The sequence below is a fragment of the Grampus griseus genome (genome assembly GCF_964374135.1).
Source record: "Grampus griseus genome assembly, chromosome: 17".
NCBI classification, from domain to species: domain Eukaryota; kingdom Metazoa; phylum Chordata; class Mammalia; order Artiodactyla; family Delphinidae; genus Grampus; species Grampus griseus.
The window spans coordinates 52,008,637-52,025,401 of record NC_139011.1 but is presented as its reverse complement, the minus strand read 5'-3'; the positions used below and the strand labels follow the sequence as shown (position 1 = coordinate 52,025,401).

The window sequence follows — 16,765 nt, the reverse complement described above, 5'->3', positions numbered from 1 at the left end:
TATAACAATCACTTTGCTGTACAGCAGAAATTAATACAACATTGTAAATCAACTATACTTCAATAAAATTTTTAAAAATGAAAAAATACTACTATAATTAAGATTTTTTATAATATCCCATATAAGAAATATTACTATACTAGAAGTATTTTTTATATAATCTAGCTGTAACTTGGATCATCTAAAATAATGATTCCATATAATGCTAAAGTGCAATGAGGTAATTTTTTTCTTTCTGAAGGCTTAACTGAGTAAGGTAGGTAAGAAAATACCTAAAGCATGTAATTAGTATTTTCAGGTTTATTAAATGGTAATGATTCATGTGGTAACAACCAGTTTTCTGTTTATATTTTACTATTTTCAGTTTTGTATTTAGAAAGTGGTTATTTGTTATTGATGATTCAGTTTTAGAGCACAAAAAGCTTAAACAAAAAGTGTTTGAAATTTTATGATTCAGTTACCTGGAATTAAAATGGATAAGTTTGGACATGTCAAATTCTAATTCTTCCTTATTGGGATGTGGTCAATGAATATGTCTTAAAAAGGTTAGAAATGCATTAGGCCGGTGATTCTCTCAGTACCTGTTCACTAAGGGAAGGAATAATGTGCATCTTTGTATTTATTACTGCTTTCCATTTTAAATTTCCAACAGCATGCATTCTCCTGGGGTATGGAGAGTACCTGTGATGTGAAGGCCCATCTTTGTAATTATGCTTGTTGTCAATATTCTATTTTCCTTTTCATCTCCTTTGAAGGATGTCAGTTCTTTCTGGTACTGAAGGGGAATCACAGTTAGTTGCTTTTAGCTATGACTACTATCTTTCTGCTTGTAAGGGAACATATGTGATTTGCTTACACTTGAACTTCAGAAGGAATTGCAAACTGAATCCAGACACTAGAAGGTGCTCTGTAGATTTCTGAAGAGGAGCTAGTCAAAGATGGGGACCTGCATAGGAATGAACAAAAATTACTAGTATTACAGAGAAGGAGAAGGAGATGAAGAGGGAGAGGGAGACCTCAAGAAAACTCTTCTTTGAATTGTCATGTCTGGAGTTCTGGAACCAGTTCACGTTCTAAAGGCATAGGATAAGGATTCTGAAAGGCTTACTTCCAGAGGAGTGACATTATATGACACATGTTAGCACCAGAATTTACTGGAATTAAACAAATAAACAAACATAATATTCCAGACTAGATTTGACATCAATGAAAAACATTAAATTCTTTCCTCATTTTAATCACCCTATTCAATTCTGCTTGTGTAAAAAAGACTGTTAATACATCACTTCCATAGTCACTGAGTTCTTTTACTATGATGAATGTTTGCAATTAAATTGTATTTACAAACTTGGTTAATAAGATTGCCGAAAATTGCTTACATTTTTAATTGATTTTTTTTAATTTTGCAGGCTTGCAAATGCCTAAGAACATTGATTATCCTCAGCTGAATACATTATGCCACATGAGAGGAATACAATACAGGTAAGTTATCACACCTTTCTTTTCCTGTCATTCAAATGAATATGAATAGGTTTGTTTCATGGATAAAGTATAGTAATAAACCATTGTTGACTCTCAGAGGTACCTGATTTACCACACAGATAAAAACATTTGAAAACCTGGAGGTTATTTCTCCAGGTTGAAGGGGCAGAATATATATGTCATATTTTAAGGAAACAGTTTAGTGTGAAACAAACATAACTCATCCTTAGCTGGGCTCTTTGTAGTACTCAAAAACAGTCATAAGGGAAAAAAGCTTTAAATGGTTGAAAACACAAATCCTGAGTGAAACAAGTACTTTAGCAGTGCCTAGGAGATGCCTAGTTGAAATATAATGGAGCCAAAGAACTAAGAAATATCACGGTTCATAGCTCAGGGTTCCTAAGGTGTGTGACACTTGAAAATATAATTTTTTAAAATCTATTTTCTTGCCAACTCCTTTTCCCAAATTGAATTTTTTGAAATTATAAAACTAGTTAGTTTCTTTCCCATCCATCAGTGTCCATCTACCCTCCCACTTTTCTTCACTAGGAGAGGAACTTGCCTCATCTTAAGTCACATCCTCTTAACCACTTCAAATTATTTCTACATCTTCATTGACTTTTCCACTCCTTTTTCAGAGAAAAAGAGAGGGTATGCTTTTTTTTTATTTATCTAAATAATACTTTTTTATTATGTGCTTCTGCCCCTTCCTCACTCTTGACATCTTTCAGCGTAGGGTAAAGAATTAAATACATGCCCTCTGGAGTCAGGTTGCCTGGTTTGAATCCTGGATCAGCCACTTCCCAACTGTGTGGTCTTGGACTGGTTACTTAATTTTTCTTTACCTCAGTTTTCTCATTAGTAAAATGGAGATAATAGTCATATCCATTTCAAAGTGTTATTAGGATGATTAAATGAGCTAATATATGTAAAGTAAACAGTGTCTGACACATGGTAAGAGCTACATAACTATTTTTATTATTGTTATTCAAAAAAGCTCACCCAAGTTTTTAACTGTTGAACTTATATGCTGGTCCCTTTTTTCACACGTAACAAGCTAGTTAAGGCTTTTGGAGTAGAATACCTTTTTTCCTCTTATTTTCCTTTTGCTTTCTAGCCCAGGCATTTAAAAAATATATTGTATTTCTAGATTCCCACCTCCCTACCACCTTTGGGGAATCATAATAAGAGAGATTAAATCATCTAGATCTGGGTCTGCCAAAGAATCCATTCTACATAAATTTTATCAGCCTTCATCTTCCTGGTTTGAGAATCCCCCCCAGGCAGTGTTTTCTCATCAGACCATCATCTGGTCCAGGCAGTCTGGTTGTCCTGCCTGACTTCCCTCTATTAAGTCTCACATTTACTGTACCTTTTCTCAGACACTCCCCTGAATTTCTTGGATGTTTTCTTTTGAGGCAGTGGCACACACCAGGGGCCTGGAAGGGGACACATTTTACGGGAACTGTGCATAGGTTTTGGGTCATTCTTTTAGAAAAAGAATATAAGATTACAAATACAAAATTGGATGTGAAAATGAGTATTTACTTAGAATGAGAAAATAAACTACAACAAATTAATGAAGGCTTAGCAGTTCAGGTCCTTCTTCCTCCCTGAAATTTCTTTAGGCAATTTATCAGAAATGTGTACATAGAAATTGTCTTTCAGATTACAAAGCTTTCAATTGATTTCAACAAATTGAGAAGGGATTTAAGAAAAATATGTTCCTCCATATTTATTCTATATGTATTATATGTTTAAACTGACCAATGAAATATACTTTCCCCCATAATAAAAACAGAAAGGCTGAGAATTAAATGACTCAAGGATTGAAATTTTTTATACATTAAACATATGAAGAGTCTTAGTTTTGATACTATACCATACACACACACACACACACACACACACACACACACACGTACATATGTATATTCATCTTCTTTGGATAACTGTCCTTCCTCCCAGGTCCTTCCTTTGGCCCAGGGTGGGAAGATGGAGGGGAGGCTGCTACTCTCTACCACTTCCCATGTACCTCTACCATGGGCTCCACTCTATTGTTACAACAGCTTCTGTCCCCTATCTGGGTGCATGTGAGCACTTCTCACTGGATTACATATATATATATTTACATGTATATATGTATACACTTTGTACAAAAGGCAAGACCCAATGTTGTCGTGGCTGCTGCCCATATATGTGTGGTCTCAGTCAATTGGTGTCTATCTGATATTTCTTCTCCTCAGAATAAAGGCAGTAGATTGGCATATTCTGGGTTTTCTTTTTAAACCACATAAAAGAAAAACTGAATAACAAAGGGAAAATGATGTCACTTTGGATTCCTAAATTCTTGGATATAGGACTTTTTATCTCTAGTAGACTATGTTTCATGAGAGCAGATTTGTTTTATTTTTTAATTTTATCTACTTATTTATTTTTAAAAATGATTTCCTAATGTATTCTTTTTTTAAAATTTTATTTTCTTTTTTATTTTTGGCTGCGTCGGGTCTTAGTTGTGGCATGCAGGCCCTTCGTTGTGGCGTGTGGGCTTCTCTCTAGTTGTGGAGTGCGGATTTTCTCTCTCTAGTTGTGGTGCGGGCTCCAGTGTGCATTGGCTCTGTAGTTTGCGGCACGTGGGCTCTCTCATTGAGGTTCACAGCTCAGTAGTTGTGGTGTGTGGGCTTAGTTGCCCAGCAGCATGTGGGATCTTAGTTCCCCCACCAGGGGTCAAACCATTGTCCTCTGCATTGGAAGGTGGATTCTTTACCACTGGACCACCAGGGAAGTCCCAGGAGATTTGTTTTATCTTATTGCTTTCTACTCTTAGACTTTAGGCATAGAGTTCAATGTTTTGCATTGAATTATGTTGTGATGTTCAGTAGAAATAAATATTTTCTTAATGCTTTAAAAAACATTACGAATTTTCTACTTGTGTTGATTATGAGGAAAAATACACATTAATAGTTTTTTTTTAGTATTGTCTAGATAGCTAATCTTTTTAAAACATATATTTTAAAACAACACAGTAGCTTCTGTTGGTCTGACATTCCAAATTTCTTCCTGGACTATATGCTTTGGAAATAAACTTAAATATCCTTTGAAGATTTCTTTGGTTTGTCAAAGTACTCTATGACTTGATCAGTCAGCTCTTATGTTCTAAAGTTCAATTTACTTAGTAAAAAATAGAGCAATATGGTTTAAAAGGAATTTTATGTTCTCCTAAGTTTCAAATAGAAAAAAAATGAGGCTACAGCTTTATAACTGCTTTTTCCTTTGTGGTCAGTACTTTTGTAACTTCATACAGAAATCTTTAAACATTTATAAACTTGGAAGTATAAAAGACAAACACAGTTATGATGCATTTGCATTTGTACATTTGTATAAAAATGGTCCTTGTCAAACAATTTGGTTTTTGACTAGGATATAGCAAAAGTTCTATCTTTATTAGTGATTAATATTACCAATATGTAGCCATTTATACTCAAATACAGATGTAGTTATGTTGATTGTATATTTTTATACTTACAGAGTCTATAACTCATAAATAGGTTTTAGCCCAAAGTTCACTAATAAGTTGATTATGTAGCATTCAGCATTTTCCCATAGACACAATATTGTAGAGTTAGAGGATTGTACAAGAAGAAATCAACTTAGAAATCATCTGATGGAAACTCCTTAATTTATAGATGATTAAATGTGCCCATTTTCCCCAAAATGTATCTTTAAATTATATACTTTTATGACAGAAAGAGAAAAATGATATTGCTTAAATTATAGTAATTAATTAAAACATGAAAACATTGAGTAATTATTTTTCTCTCATTGCTTCCAATTAAGGTAAAGTACATCAAATTAGTAGAGCAGTTATGATGATTTTAAGGAGGCTCCTGGACTTGGCTTGTCAGACATGGACATTGTTTGACATAAACATGAATATATGAAGAAAAAGGTGATTTTTATTTTTAAGGAAAATAAGGTTTGGAAGAGAAAGGGGAGATAAGAAGAGCTTTAAAAAGATGTTTTATGTACACATAAAAAAAAATTAACTGAGCTGTCCCACAAACATTGCTCTGTCTGGAATGAAGTCAATTTTTATTTTGAATAGTTTTCATTGGTAGCTACCAGTTGGCACTGTCAATCAGAACAGACTTGTTATCTTTTGTGGTGGCAGAAAATGTGGGCAGACACTGATGGAATCTTACTTTTATTTAATAGATTGTGAACAAGTTGGAGGCTTGTGATTCAAGGTGTGCCTGTTAATGTTATTTTGCCTAAAGTTCATAGTCTTGTATTCAGTTGTCTAGAGCAAGATCCTCTAAGTGAGGCAGTACTGCCCCTAGAGGACATTTGGAAATGTGTACCCACTTATAGATTCCACAATGACTAGGAGGTAGCACTGACATTAAGTGGGTAGGGGTTGGGCATTGTAAACAGCAATGTGCAGTAAAATCCTGCATATTGCTCCATCCAAAATGCAAATAGCCCTCTGTGGCATTGTGATTTACAATAAGAAGTATATGTTTGGTCTTTGTCCCCATTCCTGGCATAGTGCTCCTAAAACTTTTGGAATTTCCTAACTGATGAGAGTGATAAAGATATCTTTTGTTATGTTACTGAGGTGAATTTTGGACCCCATCTAAGGATCCAAATTGCCAGGAAAACCAACAATGTGATTAGAGGGTTGGAACTTTCAGTCCCACCTCCTGACCTCTGGGTGAATAATTTAATCAATCATGTTTATGTAATGAAGCCTCTATCAAAACCCAGAAGGACTGGGTTCAAGGAACTTCTGAGTTGGTGAACACATGGAGGTGCTGGGATAGTGATGCCTGGAAAAGGTATGGAAGCTCTGCACCCATTCCCACATAATTTACCCTGTGAATCTCTTTTTTCAGGATGTCCATCTGTATCCTTTATCATATCCTTTTGTAATAAACTGGTAAACATAACTAAATAAACAGTTTTCCTGAATTCCCTAAGCCACTGTAACAAATTAATCAAATCTGAGTAGAGGATTGTGGGAACCTACATTTGCTTTGATAGTTTTCTAATGGTATTTCTTTGATACATTTAGGTTAATATATTTTACTATCATTTCATTGCTCAAGACTATCCAATGACTATTCACCACATAAAAGATAAAGTCAAATCCACTTAGATAGCAAACAGACACCTCAAACTTTACAAATCTACAACATAAATTTTGATTTTTTTCTTTTCACCTATTAACCTTCTGTATCCACATTTTAATAAATGGTAACTGTGCAAATTCAAGGTCAAGCCCCAAATCTTGGAGTCATCAGAGCCTGCTATCTTTCTCTTTTATACCTCGTATCTAACCTGAAAGATATCCTGATAGCTCTACCTTCAAAATATATCCAGAATCTAACCATTTCTTACCACCTCCGCTAATACCATCCTGATCCAGAGCACCAGTGCTCTTGCCTGGATTACTGCAGTAGCCTATTGATTGGTTTTCTTGCTCCATCCCTTGTCCTTTTACAGTCTGTAGTTGGCACAGTAGCCAGATGAATCTTGTTAAAATATACACCAGAACATTATTTGCTCATAATATTCTAATGGTTTCCCTATCACTCAAGGTAAGAGTTAAGAACTTCACTGTGGCCTGTAAGGTCATACATGATCACATCCTACTGCATCTCTGACCACTTCTTCTAGACAAGACTGTCTTGCTTATTTTGCTCTAGCCATAGTTGTCTCCATGCTCTGCTCCTATCACACCAAGTATGGTCCAGCCTCAAGGCCTTCACACTTGTAGTTTCTATCTGGAATGCTCTTTCTTCAGATGTCTACTCTCCTTTATCCCTTACATCCGTCAGGTCTCTGCATTCTGTGACCAGCCTATATGAAACAGATACTCTTAGTACTTATTATCCCCTGATTTTTGCTTTCATTTCTTAATAGTATGTCTGACATATAGCTACAAATTTATTTTTATTGTTCCTCTCTCTACATTGAAAACTTCATGAGGACAAAACATTTTTTATTTGCTGATGTATTCCCAGTGATTATAATGGTATCTGACACATTATTGGTGCACATTAAATATTTTTTGAATAAATCTCCTTTATCTGTCATTTGAAGTCCTCTAGAATCTGAGACAATCAATATATTCTTATTACTATTTGCTGACGTGAATTTTACTCCTGAGTAAATATCCCCTAAACCCCCACCCTTCTTTACCAATTCCTTTATTCTTATAAACTTATTAATCTCCCCTATACCAAGTTTAATTTTATTTATTTTTCAAGGTTCAGATTGTCTCGCAGCAAACTTCATAGCTTTTTATTCCCTATACATCTGTTCCAAAAGACTTTAAGCTGAGAGTCTGAAAGAATTCACCTTCTAGCTCTTGCTCTGTCACTAAATGTGATTGAGGTTATTGGAATATCAGTTAAACTCTCAGGGCTCAGTTTTCTCATTTGCAAAAGGAAAGATATAAATTTGATTTGACATAAAAAACTTTTAGGCTTATTACTGTATAAAGCTGAAGCTATATTTTCATCCACACTTTTATCTTAGTGGATGGCAAAATTATCTACCCAGCTGTGCAAGCCAGAAACTGTTAAATTGTAGAATCTTCCCTCCATATTAGACACACATTGGATACGTCAGTTATAATCACATTACTTACAAGAACTTTTATAATGGGATAATTTTTACATCTCCAGCCTTGTCTCCCAGTGACTCTTCCTTTCCTCCCAGCCATGACATGACTGGTGGTTTCTTGACTATACCTGCACCATGTTATTGAGGGCTTTGTACTTTGGCTCATACTGATTTTTCTGTCTGAAATACCATCCTCCTATTCATCCCCACCTACCAATAAATAGGTAAACTAATCTTCATGTTCAACCTGAAATCTCCTTCTCCAAGAAGAGTTGTCTTCTCCATTTCCACTTGACTCTGTATTGTTTTCTATCAGAGCACTCCTGATAATTTCTTATGCATTTGTTTAAAGACTCTTCCCCTCTATTTTAACATAGGCAGCTCCTTGAAGGCTGTTTTCATTAGATTAGGGTAACTGCCAGTATGATGTAACAATAAAACTAAAAAATGCTGTGGTTTAAGTAAAAAGTTTTTCATCCTTAGTTTGAAAGTGGCGCTCTGGTTGTATGTAGAAGTTCTACTGCATGAAATCATTCAGGGACGTGTGTTGGCCTCATCTTGGTGTTTTGATATCAGCTTGTCATTTTCTTTTCAATACAGGTGAAGAGGCCACTGCCACATCTAGTTTCCACTTCATGGAAAGGAAAAATATGAAGTCAAGGAAAGCAATTTCCTATTTGACAAAGGAGGCAGAATTTCTAGAATTACTTCTTACATTCTACTGGCAAGAACTTTCTCTTAGGCTAATTTCAGTTTAAAGGAGGCTGGGAAATGCAGTCTTTAGCTGGGCAACCATGTGTTTGGGAAGAAGTGGAGAGTGAATTTGTGTGGGGTCAACTAGTAGTCTGTCAACCCAAACAGAAATCCCATCTTATTAGTCTTTCTATTACTAGAGACTAGAATACCCTCGGGGCTCCATAAATGTTTTTAATTAATAAAATAATAAATATTTTATAATTCTTTTTTCTGTTTTGCACCTTCTTATTTCTCTATGAAGCATTTGGGAATATCTAAAGACATATTTTCAAGTTTATTACTTTTTTATACACCTGTCTCTAATCTCTCATTCACTGAGTTTTTTTATTATTAATTTTTATGGAAGTATAGTTGCTTTAAAATATGTTAGTTTCTGCTGTACAGCAAGTGAATCAGCTATATGTATACATATATCCCCTCTTTTTTTGATTTTCCTTCCCATTTAGATCACCACAGAACATTGAGTAGAGTTTCCTGTGCTATGCAGTAGGTTCTTGTTAGTTATCTATTTCATACGTAATAGTGATTATATATCAAGCCCAATCTCCCAGTTCATTTCACCCCCTTCCCCGCCTTGGTATCCATACATTTGTTCTCTAGGTCTGTGTCTCTATTTCTGCTTTGCAAATAGGTTCATCTGTACCATTTTTCTAGATTCCACATAAGAGCGATATACAATATTTGTTTTTCTCTTTCTGACTTACTTCACTCTGTGTGACAGTCTCCAGCTCCATTCATATCTCTGCAAATGACACAGTTTTGTTCCTTCTTATGGCTAAGTAATATTCCATTGTACATATATACCACATCTTCTTTATCCATTCCTCTGTTGATGGTCATTTAGGTTGCCTCCATGTCCTGGCTATTGTAAGTAGTGCTGCAATGAACTCTGGGATGCATGTATCTTTTTGAATGATGGTTTTCTCAGGGTATATGCCCAGTAGTGGCATTGCTGGGTCATATGGTAGTTCTATTTTTAGTTTTTTAAGGAACCTCCATACTGTTCTCCATAATGGCTGTATTAATTTACATTCCCACCAACAGTGTAGGAGGGTTCCTTTTTCTCCACACCCTCTCCAGCATTTACTGTTTGTAGATTTTTTGATGATGGTCATTCTGACCGGTGTGTGGTGATACCTCATTGTAGTTTTGATTTGCATTTCTCTAATAATTAGTTATGTTGAGCATCTTTTCATGTGTTTGTTCGGCCATCTGGATGTCTTTTTGGAGAAATGTCTATTTAGGTCTTCCACCCATTTTTTGATTGGGTTGTTTGGTTTTTGATATTGAGCTGCATTAGCTGTTTGCATATTTTGGAGATTAATCCTTTGTCAGTTGCTTCATTTGCAAATATTTTCTGCCATTCTGATGGTGGTATTTTCATCTTGTTTATGTTTTCCTTTGCTGTGCAAAAGGTTTTAAGTTTCATTAGGTCCCATTTGTTTATTTTTGTTTTTATTTTCATTACTCTAGGAAATGGGTCAAAAAAGATCTTGCTGTGATTTATGTCAAAGAGTGTTCTTCCTAAGTTTTCCTCAAAGAGTTTTACAGTGTTTGGCCTTACATTTAGGTTTTTAAGGCATTTTGAGTTTATTTTTGTGTATGGTGTTAGGTTTATTCCTAAGTATTTTATTCTTTTGTTGCAATGGTAAATGGGACTGTTTCCTTAATTTCTCTTTCAGATTTTTCATCATTAGGGTAGAGGAATGCAAGAGATTTCTGTGTGTTAATTTTGTATCCTGCTACTTTACTAAATTCATTGATTAGCTCTAGTAGTTTTCTGGTAGCATTTTTAGGATTCTCTATGTATAGTATCATGTCATCTGCAAACAGTGACAGTTTTACTTCTTCTTTTCAAATTTGGATTCCTTTTATTACTTTTTCTTCTCTGATTGCCATGGTAGCACTTCCAAAATGATGTTGAATAATAGTGATGAGAGTTGACATCCTTGTCTTTTTCCTGATCTTAGAGGAAATGGTTTCACTTTTCACCACGGAGAACAATGTTGGCTGTGGGTTTGTCATATATGGCATCTATTATGTTGCAGTAGTTTCCCTCTATGCTCATTTTCTGGAGAGTTTTTATCATAAATGGGTGTTGAAATTTGTCAAAAGCTTTTTCTGCTTCTATTGAGATGATTATATGTTTTTATTCTTCAATTTGTTAATATGGTATATCACATTGATTTGCATATATTGAAGAATCCTTGCATCCCTGGGCTCAATTCCACTTGATCATGGTGTATGACCCTTTTAATGTGTTGTTGGATTCTGTTTGCTTGTATTTTGTTGAGGGTTTTTGCACCTATGTTCATCAGTGATATTGGACTGTAATTTTCTTTTTTTGTGATATGTTTGTCTGGTTTTGATATCAGAGTGATGGTGGCCTCCTAGAATGAGTTTGGGAGTGTTTCTCCCTCTGCTATATTTTGGAAGAGTTTGAGAAAGATAGGTGTTAGCACTTCTCTAAATGTTTGATAGAATTTGCCTGTGAAGCCATCTGGTCCTGGGCTTTTGTTTGTTGGAAGATTTTTAATCACAGTTTCAATTTCATTACTTGTGATTGGTCTATTCATATTTTTTATTTCTTCCTGATTCCTTCTTGGAAGCTTATACCTTTCTAAGAATTTGTCCATTTCTTCCAGGTTGTCCATTTTATTGGCATAGAGTTGCTTGTAGTAGTCTCTTAAGATCCTTTGTCTTTCTGTGCTGTCAGTTGTAACTTCTTTTTCTTTTCTAATTTCATTGCTGTGAGTCCTCTCCCTTTTTGTTCTTGAGTCTGGCTAAAGCTTTATCAATTTTGTTTATCTTCTCAAAGAACCAGCTTTTAGTTTCATTGATCTTTGGTATTGTTTTCTTAGTTTCTATTTCATTTATTTCTGATCTGATCTTTATGATTTCTTTCCTTCTGCTAACTTTGGGTTTTGTTTGTTCTTCTTTCTCTAGTTGTTTTTGGTGTAAGTTTAGTTTGTTTATTTGAGATTTTTCTTGTTTCTTGAGGTAAGATAACTTTGCTATAAACTTCCCTCTTAGAAGTGCTTTTGCCATTTCCCATACGTTTTGGGTCATTGTGTTTTCATTGTCATTTTTTTCTAAGTATTTTTAAATTTTTGATCTCCATCTCGCTTTCTCATCTTCTGGGACCCCTAGAAAGCAAATATTGATATGCTTAATGTTATCACAGAGATCTCTTAAATTGTTTTCATTAAAAAATTCTTTTTGCTTTTCTTATTGTGTGATTTCCATTATTCTATCTCCAGATCATTTATGTGTTCTTCTGTATAACTTGGTCTGCTATTCAGCCCTTCCAGTGTATTTTTAAATTTCAGCTATTGAATTCTTTATTTCAGATTGGGTCTTTCTTATATTTTCTAGTTTCTTGTTAACATTTTCACTGGGTACATGTATTTTTTTCCCCCTAATTCAGCCACCATTTTTATTACCAATGCTTTGAATTCTTTGCTGGTGAATTGTTTACTTCTTTTTCATTATTTATTTTTTCAAGAGTTTTCTCTTGCTCTTTCAGTTGAGACCAGTTCCTCTGCCTTTTCATTTTGCTTAACTTTCTCTGTCTCTATATATTTAGGTGAAATGGTTACCTATTGTTGTCTTGAAGGTTTGTTGTTATGTGGAAGCACCCCTATACAGACTGCATGTACCCAGTGCCTTTGGTAGGCGAGCTGTATTTACATGGATGATATTCACAGTTTTCCTTAGCGTGTGCTAGCCGTTATCACTTTGGTAGGGGGTGGGGCTGGAGATGGAGGCACTAGAGCTGCAGTGGGTTGTGAGGTGGGACATCCTGTCTGCTCAATTGCCATCATCACCCAGTTGGGGTGGCATCTGATCCCAAGTTGCTGGAGCAGAAGCCTTGGGGGTCACGCTCCAGCTGTCTCTGTTCCATTTAAGTGTGTGTTTTCTCCTCTCTCAGCATTGGGCCCCTTGCCCCAGAGGAGGTAGTGTTGAAGCAGGAGATGCTTGTGTTGGTCTCAGACAGAAGTTCGAGCTGTCTCTGATGTGCTGCCTGTGCAGGCACCCGCAATTGTTTCCCTTGCTACACTTAGATGCAGCCTCGGGTGCAAGTCCCCTTTGTCCCTCACAGCCAATCACTTCCCCCAGCCTCCACCCCCATCCTGTTGTGGACCCATACCACAGGCCAAGCAGGGCCCATGTAGGCTCTTAGTATATACTGGGAGGTGAGCTGTGAGCCACTGTCAGAGATCTGGGCTGCATCTAATGCACTGCTTTAGTAAGCACCAACAATGGTCACTGCCACCCCACCTAGGCTCTTCTCCAGTAGCAGGTTACCTCTGTCTCCTATGGTCAGATCTTTCCCTACTTGTGCCCTCTCCAGATCCATTGCCACACTGTGACATGGAGTGAGCAGGGCCGAGTGTTTGCTCGACTAGGGCTGGTGTGCATGCCAACGTGCTCTTCCTCATGAGTGGAGTCCAGGCTTCCCACAGCCCTCCCTTTAGTCCCAGCAGTCCTCCAACCAGCAAGAGGGCTCATATCTCCCATGTAGGACCTCTGGACTGAGGTGCCCAGTCTGTGACTCTCACTCCCCAGGGTGGTGTCTCCCGTGTTATCTCCCTTTTTCTCTGAGTCCTCTCCCAGGGGCACAGTCCTGACCTGATCACTTTTTTTCCCTTCCTACCTGATTAGGTGTGTATCTTATAGCCTTGGTTGTACAGGATTCCTTCTGCCAGTTTCTAGTTTTCAGTGAGGATTGTTCTTCATATAGTTGTATTTTTGATGTGTTTGAATGGGGAGGTAAGCTCCACATCTTCTTACTCCACAATCTTGATTGATTTCCTCAAGCTATAGGTTTTGCATGCACTTCTTCATCTGCTTGAAGAAGTTGGAGATTTTTCCTTGTAGGTAAATTTCCTTGCATATATACTTCAGTGAAGTGGCAAATTTTGTTCATAGACAGTGTTTACTCATAGCATGGGAAACTATGAAAGTATTTTCTGGACCATATTCAAATTGTCAAATAGTTATTTGGATCCATGGTCTACTCTCCAACCCTCCTATAATTCTGAATCTTTCTTTGTCCTTAGCTTTCTTATTACATTTATTTCATGTTTCTTTGAATCTACTTCTCTTATCCACATTTAGGGGCATTCATTTACAAATTTCACATGGTTTTAAACCAAATGTATTCCTACTAAACACATAGGATTATATGTTTCTGTTTTGACAAGAGACTCAGAAATAGGAGTAGACTGCCAAATTACATTTTGTGATATAGAACATCCATCAGAGCATTATAGGGCAGTTAGGGCCTCATTCTGAAAATTAGCTCTAGCATTTGACTTTTCCATTTCAACCTTCCACCTCTTTCACTTCTTGGGCACATTAATTTGGAGACATAAATTATAAACACCAGGTACATGTATACTAGCCACCACATCTTGAAAATTCTCAAGGGTTAGATAAAGCAGACATCTCAGTCATACACATAGAAAAGGACAAGAGTGAAGGTTTTAGCATTTTGGTGTAGGCTTCTTAGCCACTCTAAAGATGATTTATCTAGATTACAGATTGGATTAAGGTTCCAAGTCTTGTAGAATGGGCTCCACGTAGAAAATTTTTTTAAATCACACTTTTGTACTTCTTTAAGCCTCAGTTTTGTTACCTACAAAATGGAGAGAATAGTAGTATCAGCTAATATAGTTGTGTAAGGATTAAATGATCTGATACATGTAAACTGCCTAGAATAATGCCTGGCACATAGTAAGAACTAACATGTTTTATTATTTACAGGGGTGGTATATCCAAAAAGTTAAGAGGATGAGTTTAGAAGTCAATTCAGTTTTCATATGTACTCTTTGTTCTCCATTTCCTAGTAACATGAATTAAGCAAATTATTGTTTGTAGTTTATTTATGTGTAAAATGGGAATTAAAGAATATCAGCCTCTTCAGGTTATATAACTATACAATGAGACAAAAATAATGTAAAGACCTTAGCACAACGTTTGTCATATAAGAAGTACTAGATTTATAACAGGTAGACCTGTAAAACAGATGATTGTAAAATCTGAGTTCCAAATAGAAAAAAAATGAAAGAAGAAAGATCTTGAGAAATCTTCCACTTATTTCAGTGGTTGGAATTTAAAAAAAAATAGTAGATCCTTGGTCTACTCTATAGTGTGAGATAGTAGGAATGAACATTTCTAATGTCATATTAAATCACATTTCACATTGCATTATTTGAATCAATTAAGTTAAATTAAATTAAATAGGTTTCTTAAAGTATATAGTATTTGTTTTGTGTAAAGAATTAACATGGTGTTTTATGAACTCTGGCCAAGAGAAAAAAGCTGTTATAAATATTTTAAGGTGTTATTATTTACATTGACAATGAAATTAAAAAAGCCTTCTCGAGGATTTTTATATTCATTGCCATGAGGCAAATACTGACTAAGATTTAAGCATGATTATTTTTGATAATTATTCATATAAGCTGTCAAGATGAATGTTCAACATTTTAAGAAGCTGACCAGCTTTTCATGGTGGTTGTCAATTGAAAATTGAACAGGGTAGATTTTCCAGAAACAAATGTCATTACTTAACACTGAATGTCAATTTGCTATATTCCAGTGGATCTTGTTATTTACATTTTAAAATATTTTAAGTGTATTGAAGCCTAACTGCAAATAAAGATCACTTGGAGGCTGATAGTTAAAATAGAGAAGCCCACCCAGACTCAACATTTGGAGCTCTTGCTTCATCAGGAAAAGGATCAGAAATCTGTACTTAAAAAAACATCCCAGATAATTCCATTGATCTGGATTTGGGAAATGCTGAACTTTTGGTCTAAGACATTTTTGTTCTGGTCCTAAAATAGTGCAAGAGACTCATAAGTCATTGCAAAGAGTCAGATAAATATACTTTTCAATAATGTATATGTAAGCTCTATGTGAATCATTTTGGGGGAATTTTAATTATGTGGTATATTTTATACAAGAGCTTTAATAAATGACAGAAAAAAACTTTAAGAAGACTCAACTTAAAAATTAAATTTTTGACATTGTCCTGAATTTGATATTCTTAAAATATTTCTCACTGAAACACACTATAGACAATTTTTATAGTGGATATTTTTAAAGCATAAAATGTTTATGTTTCATATTTTTGTCATTTTCTTTTTAGACTAAATAGTATAGAATTAAGTTGTATATATTGAGTTAAAAATCTTTGCCTCAGAAGCTATTTTCTTATGATGCTTATAATGCAATTTCTCTCTCTCTGTCTCTCTCTCTTGTCTCTGTCTTTCAAGCCAGACCAATATCCTATCAGCACACAATATATTTATGAAGCAATATCCTAAAATATTCTTGCAGAATAAAACCAGACTGCCTAAACTTTTCAAAGAGGAAGGAAAAAGGTAATGATGTTTTCTTTTAAAAGCAAGGTTGTATGTGTGTGCATGTGTGTGTGCGCTCACACACGTGCATGCATGAAGAGCTAGTAGAACTCAAACACTGAAAGTGTTTGGTCAGTTCCCAGTATTGCATGTTAAGGATCAGCAAAGGAACTACAAAGCTACAGTAATCAAGACAGTATGGTACTGGCACAAAAACAGAAATATAGATCAATGGAATGGGATAGAAAGCCAAGAGATAAACCCACACACATATGGTCACCTTATCTTTGATAATGGTGGCAAGAATACACAGTGGAGAAAAGACAGCCTCTTCAATAAGTGATGCTGGGAAAACTGGACAGCTACATGTGAAAGAATGAAGTTAGAACACTCCCTAACACCATACACAAAAATAAACTCAAAATGGATTAAAAACCTAAATGTAAGGCCAAACGCTATAAAACTCTTAGAGGAAAACATAGGCAGAACACTCTATGACATAAATCATAGCAAGATCCTTTTTG

At 35.5% G+C, this 16,765-nt stretch overlaps 1 protein-coding gene across 1 annotated transcript in view; it reads left to right on the top strand.

Moving 5' to 3' along the window:
- The window catches only part of CNBD1 (cyclic nucleotide binding domain containing 1), a gene marked incomplete at both ends in the record, with an annotated part of 493,958 nt that overhangs the window by 18,789 nt on the left and 458,404 nt on the right, over positions 1–16,765 (top strand). Inside the window, 2 exon segments of the mRNA XM_082674668.1 lie at positions 1,410–1,482; positions 16,155–16,262. Coding sequence (XP_082530794.1) covers positions 1,410–1,482; positions 16,155–16,262 — 181 coding nt within the window.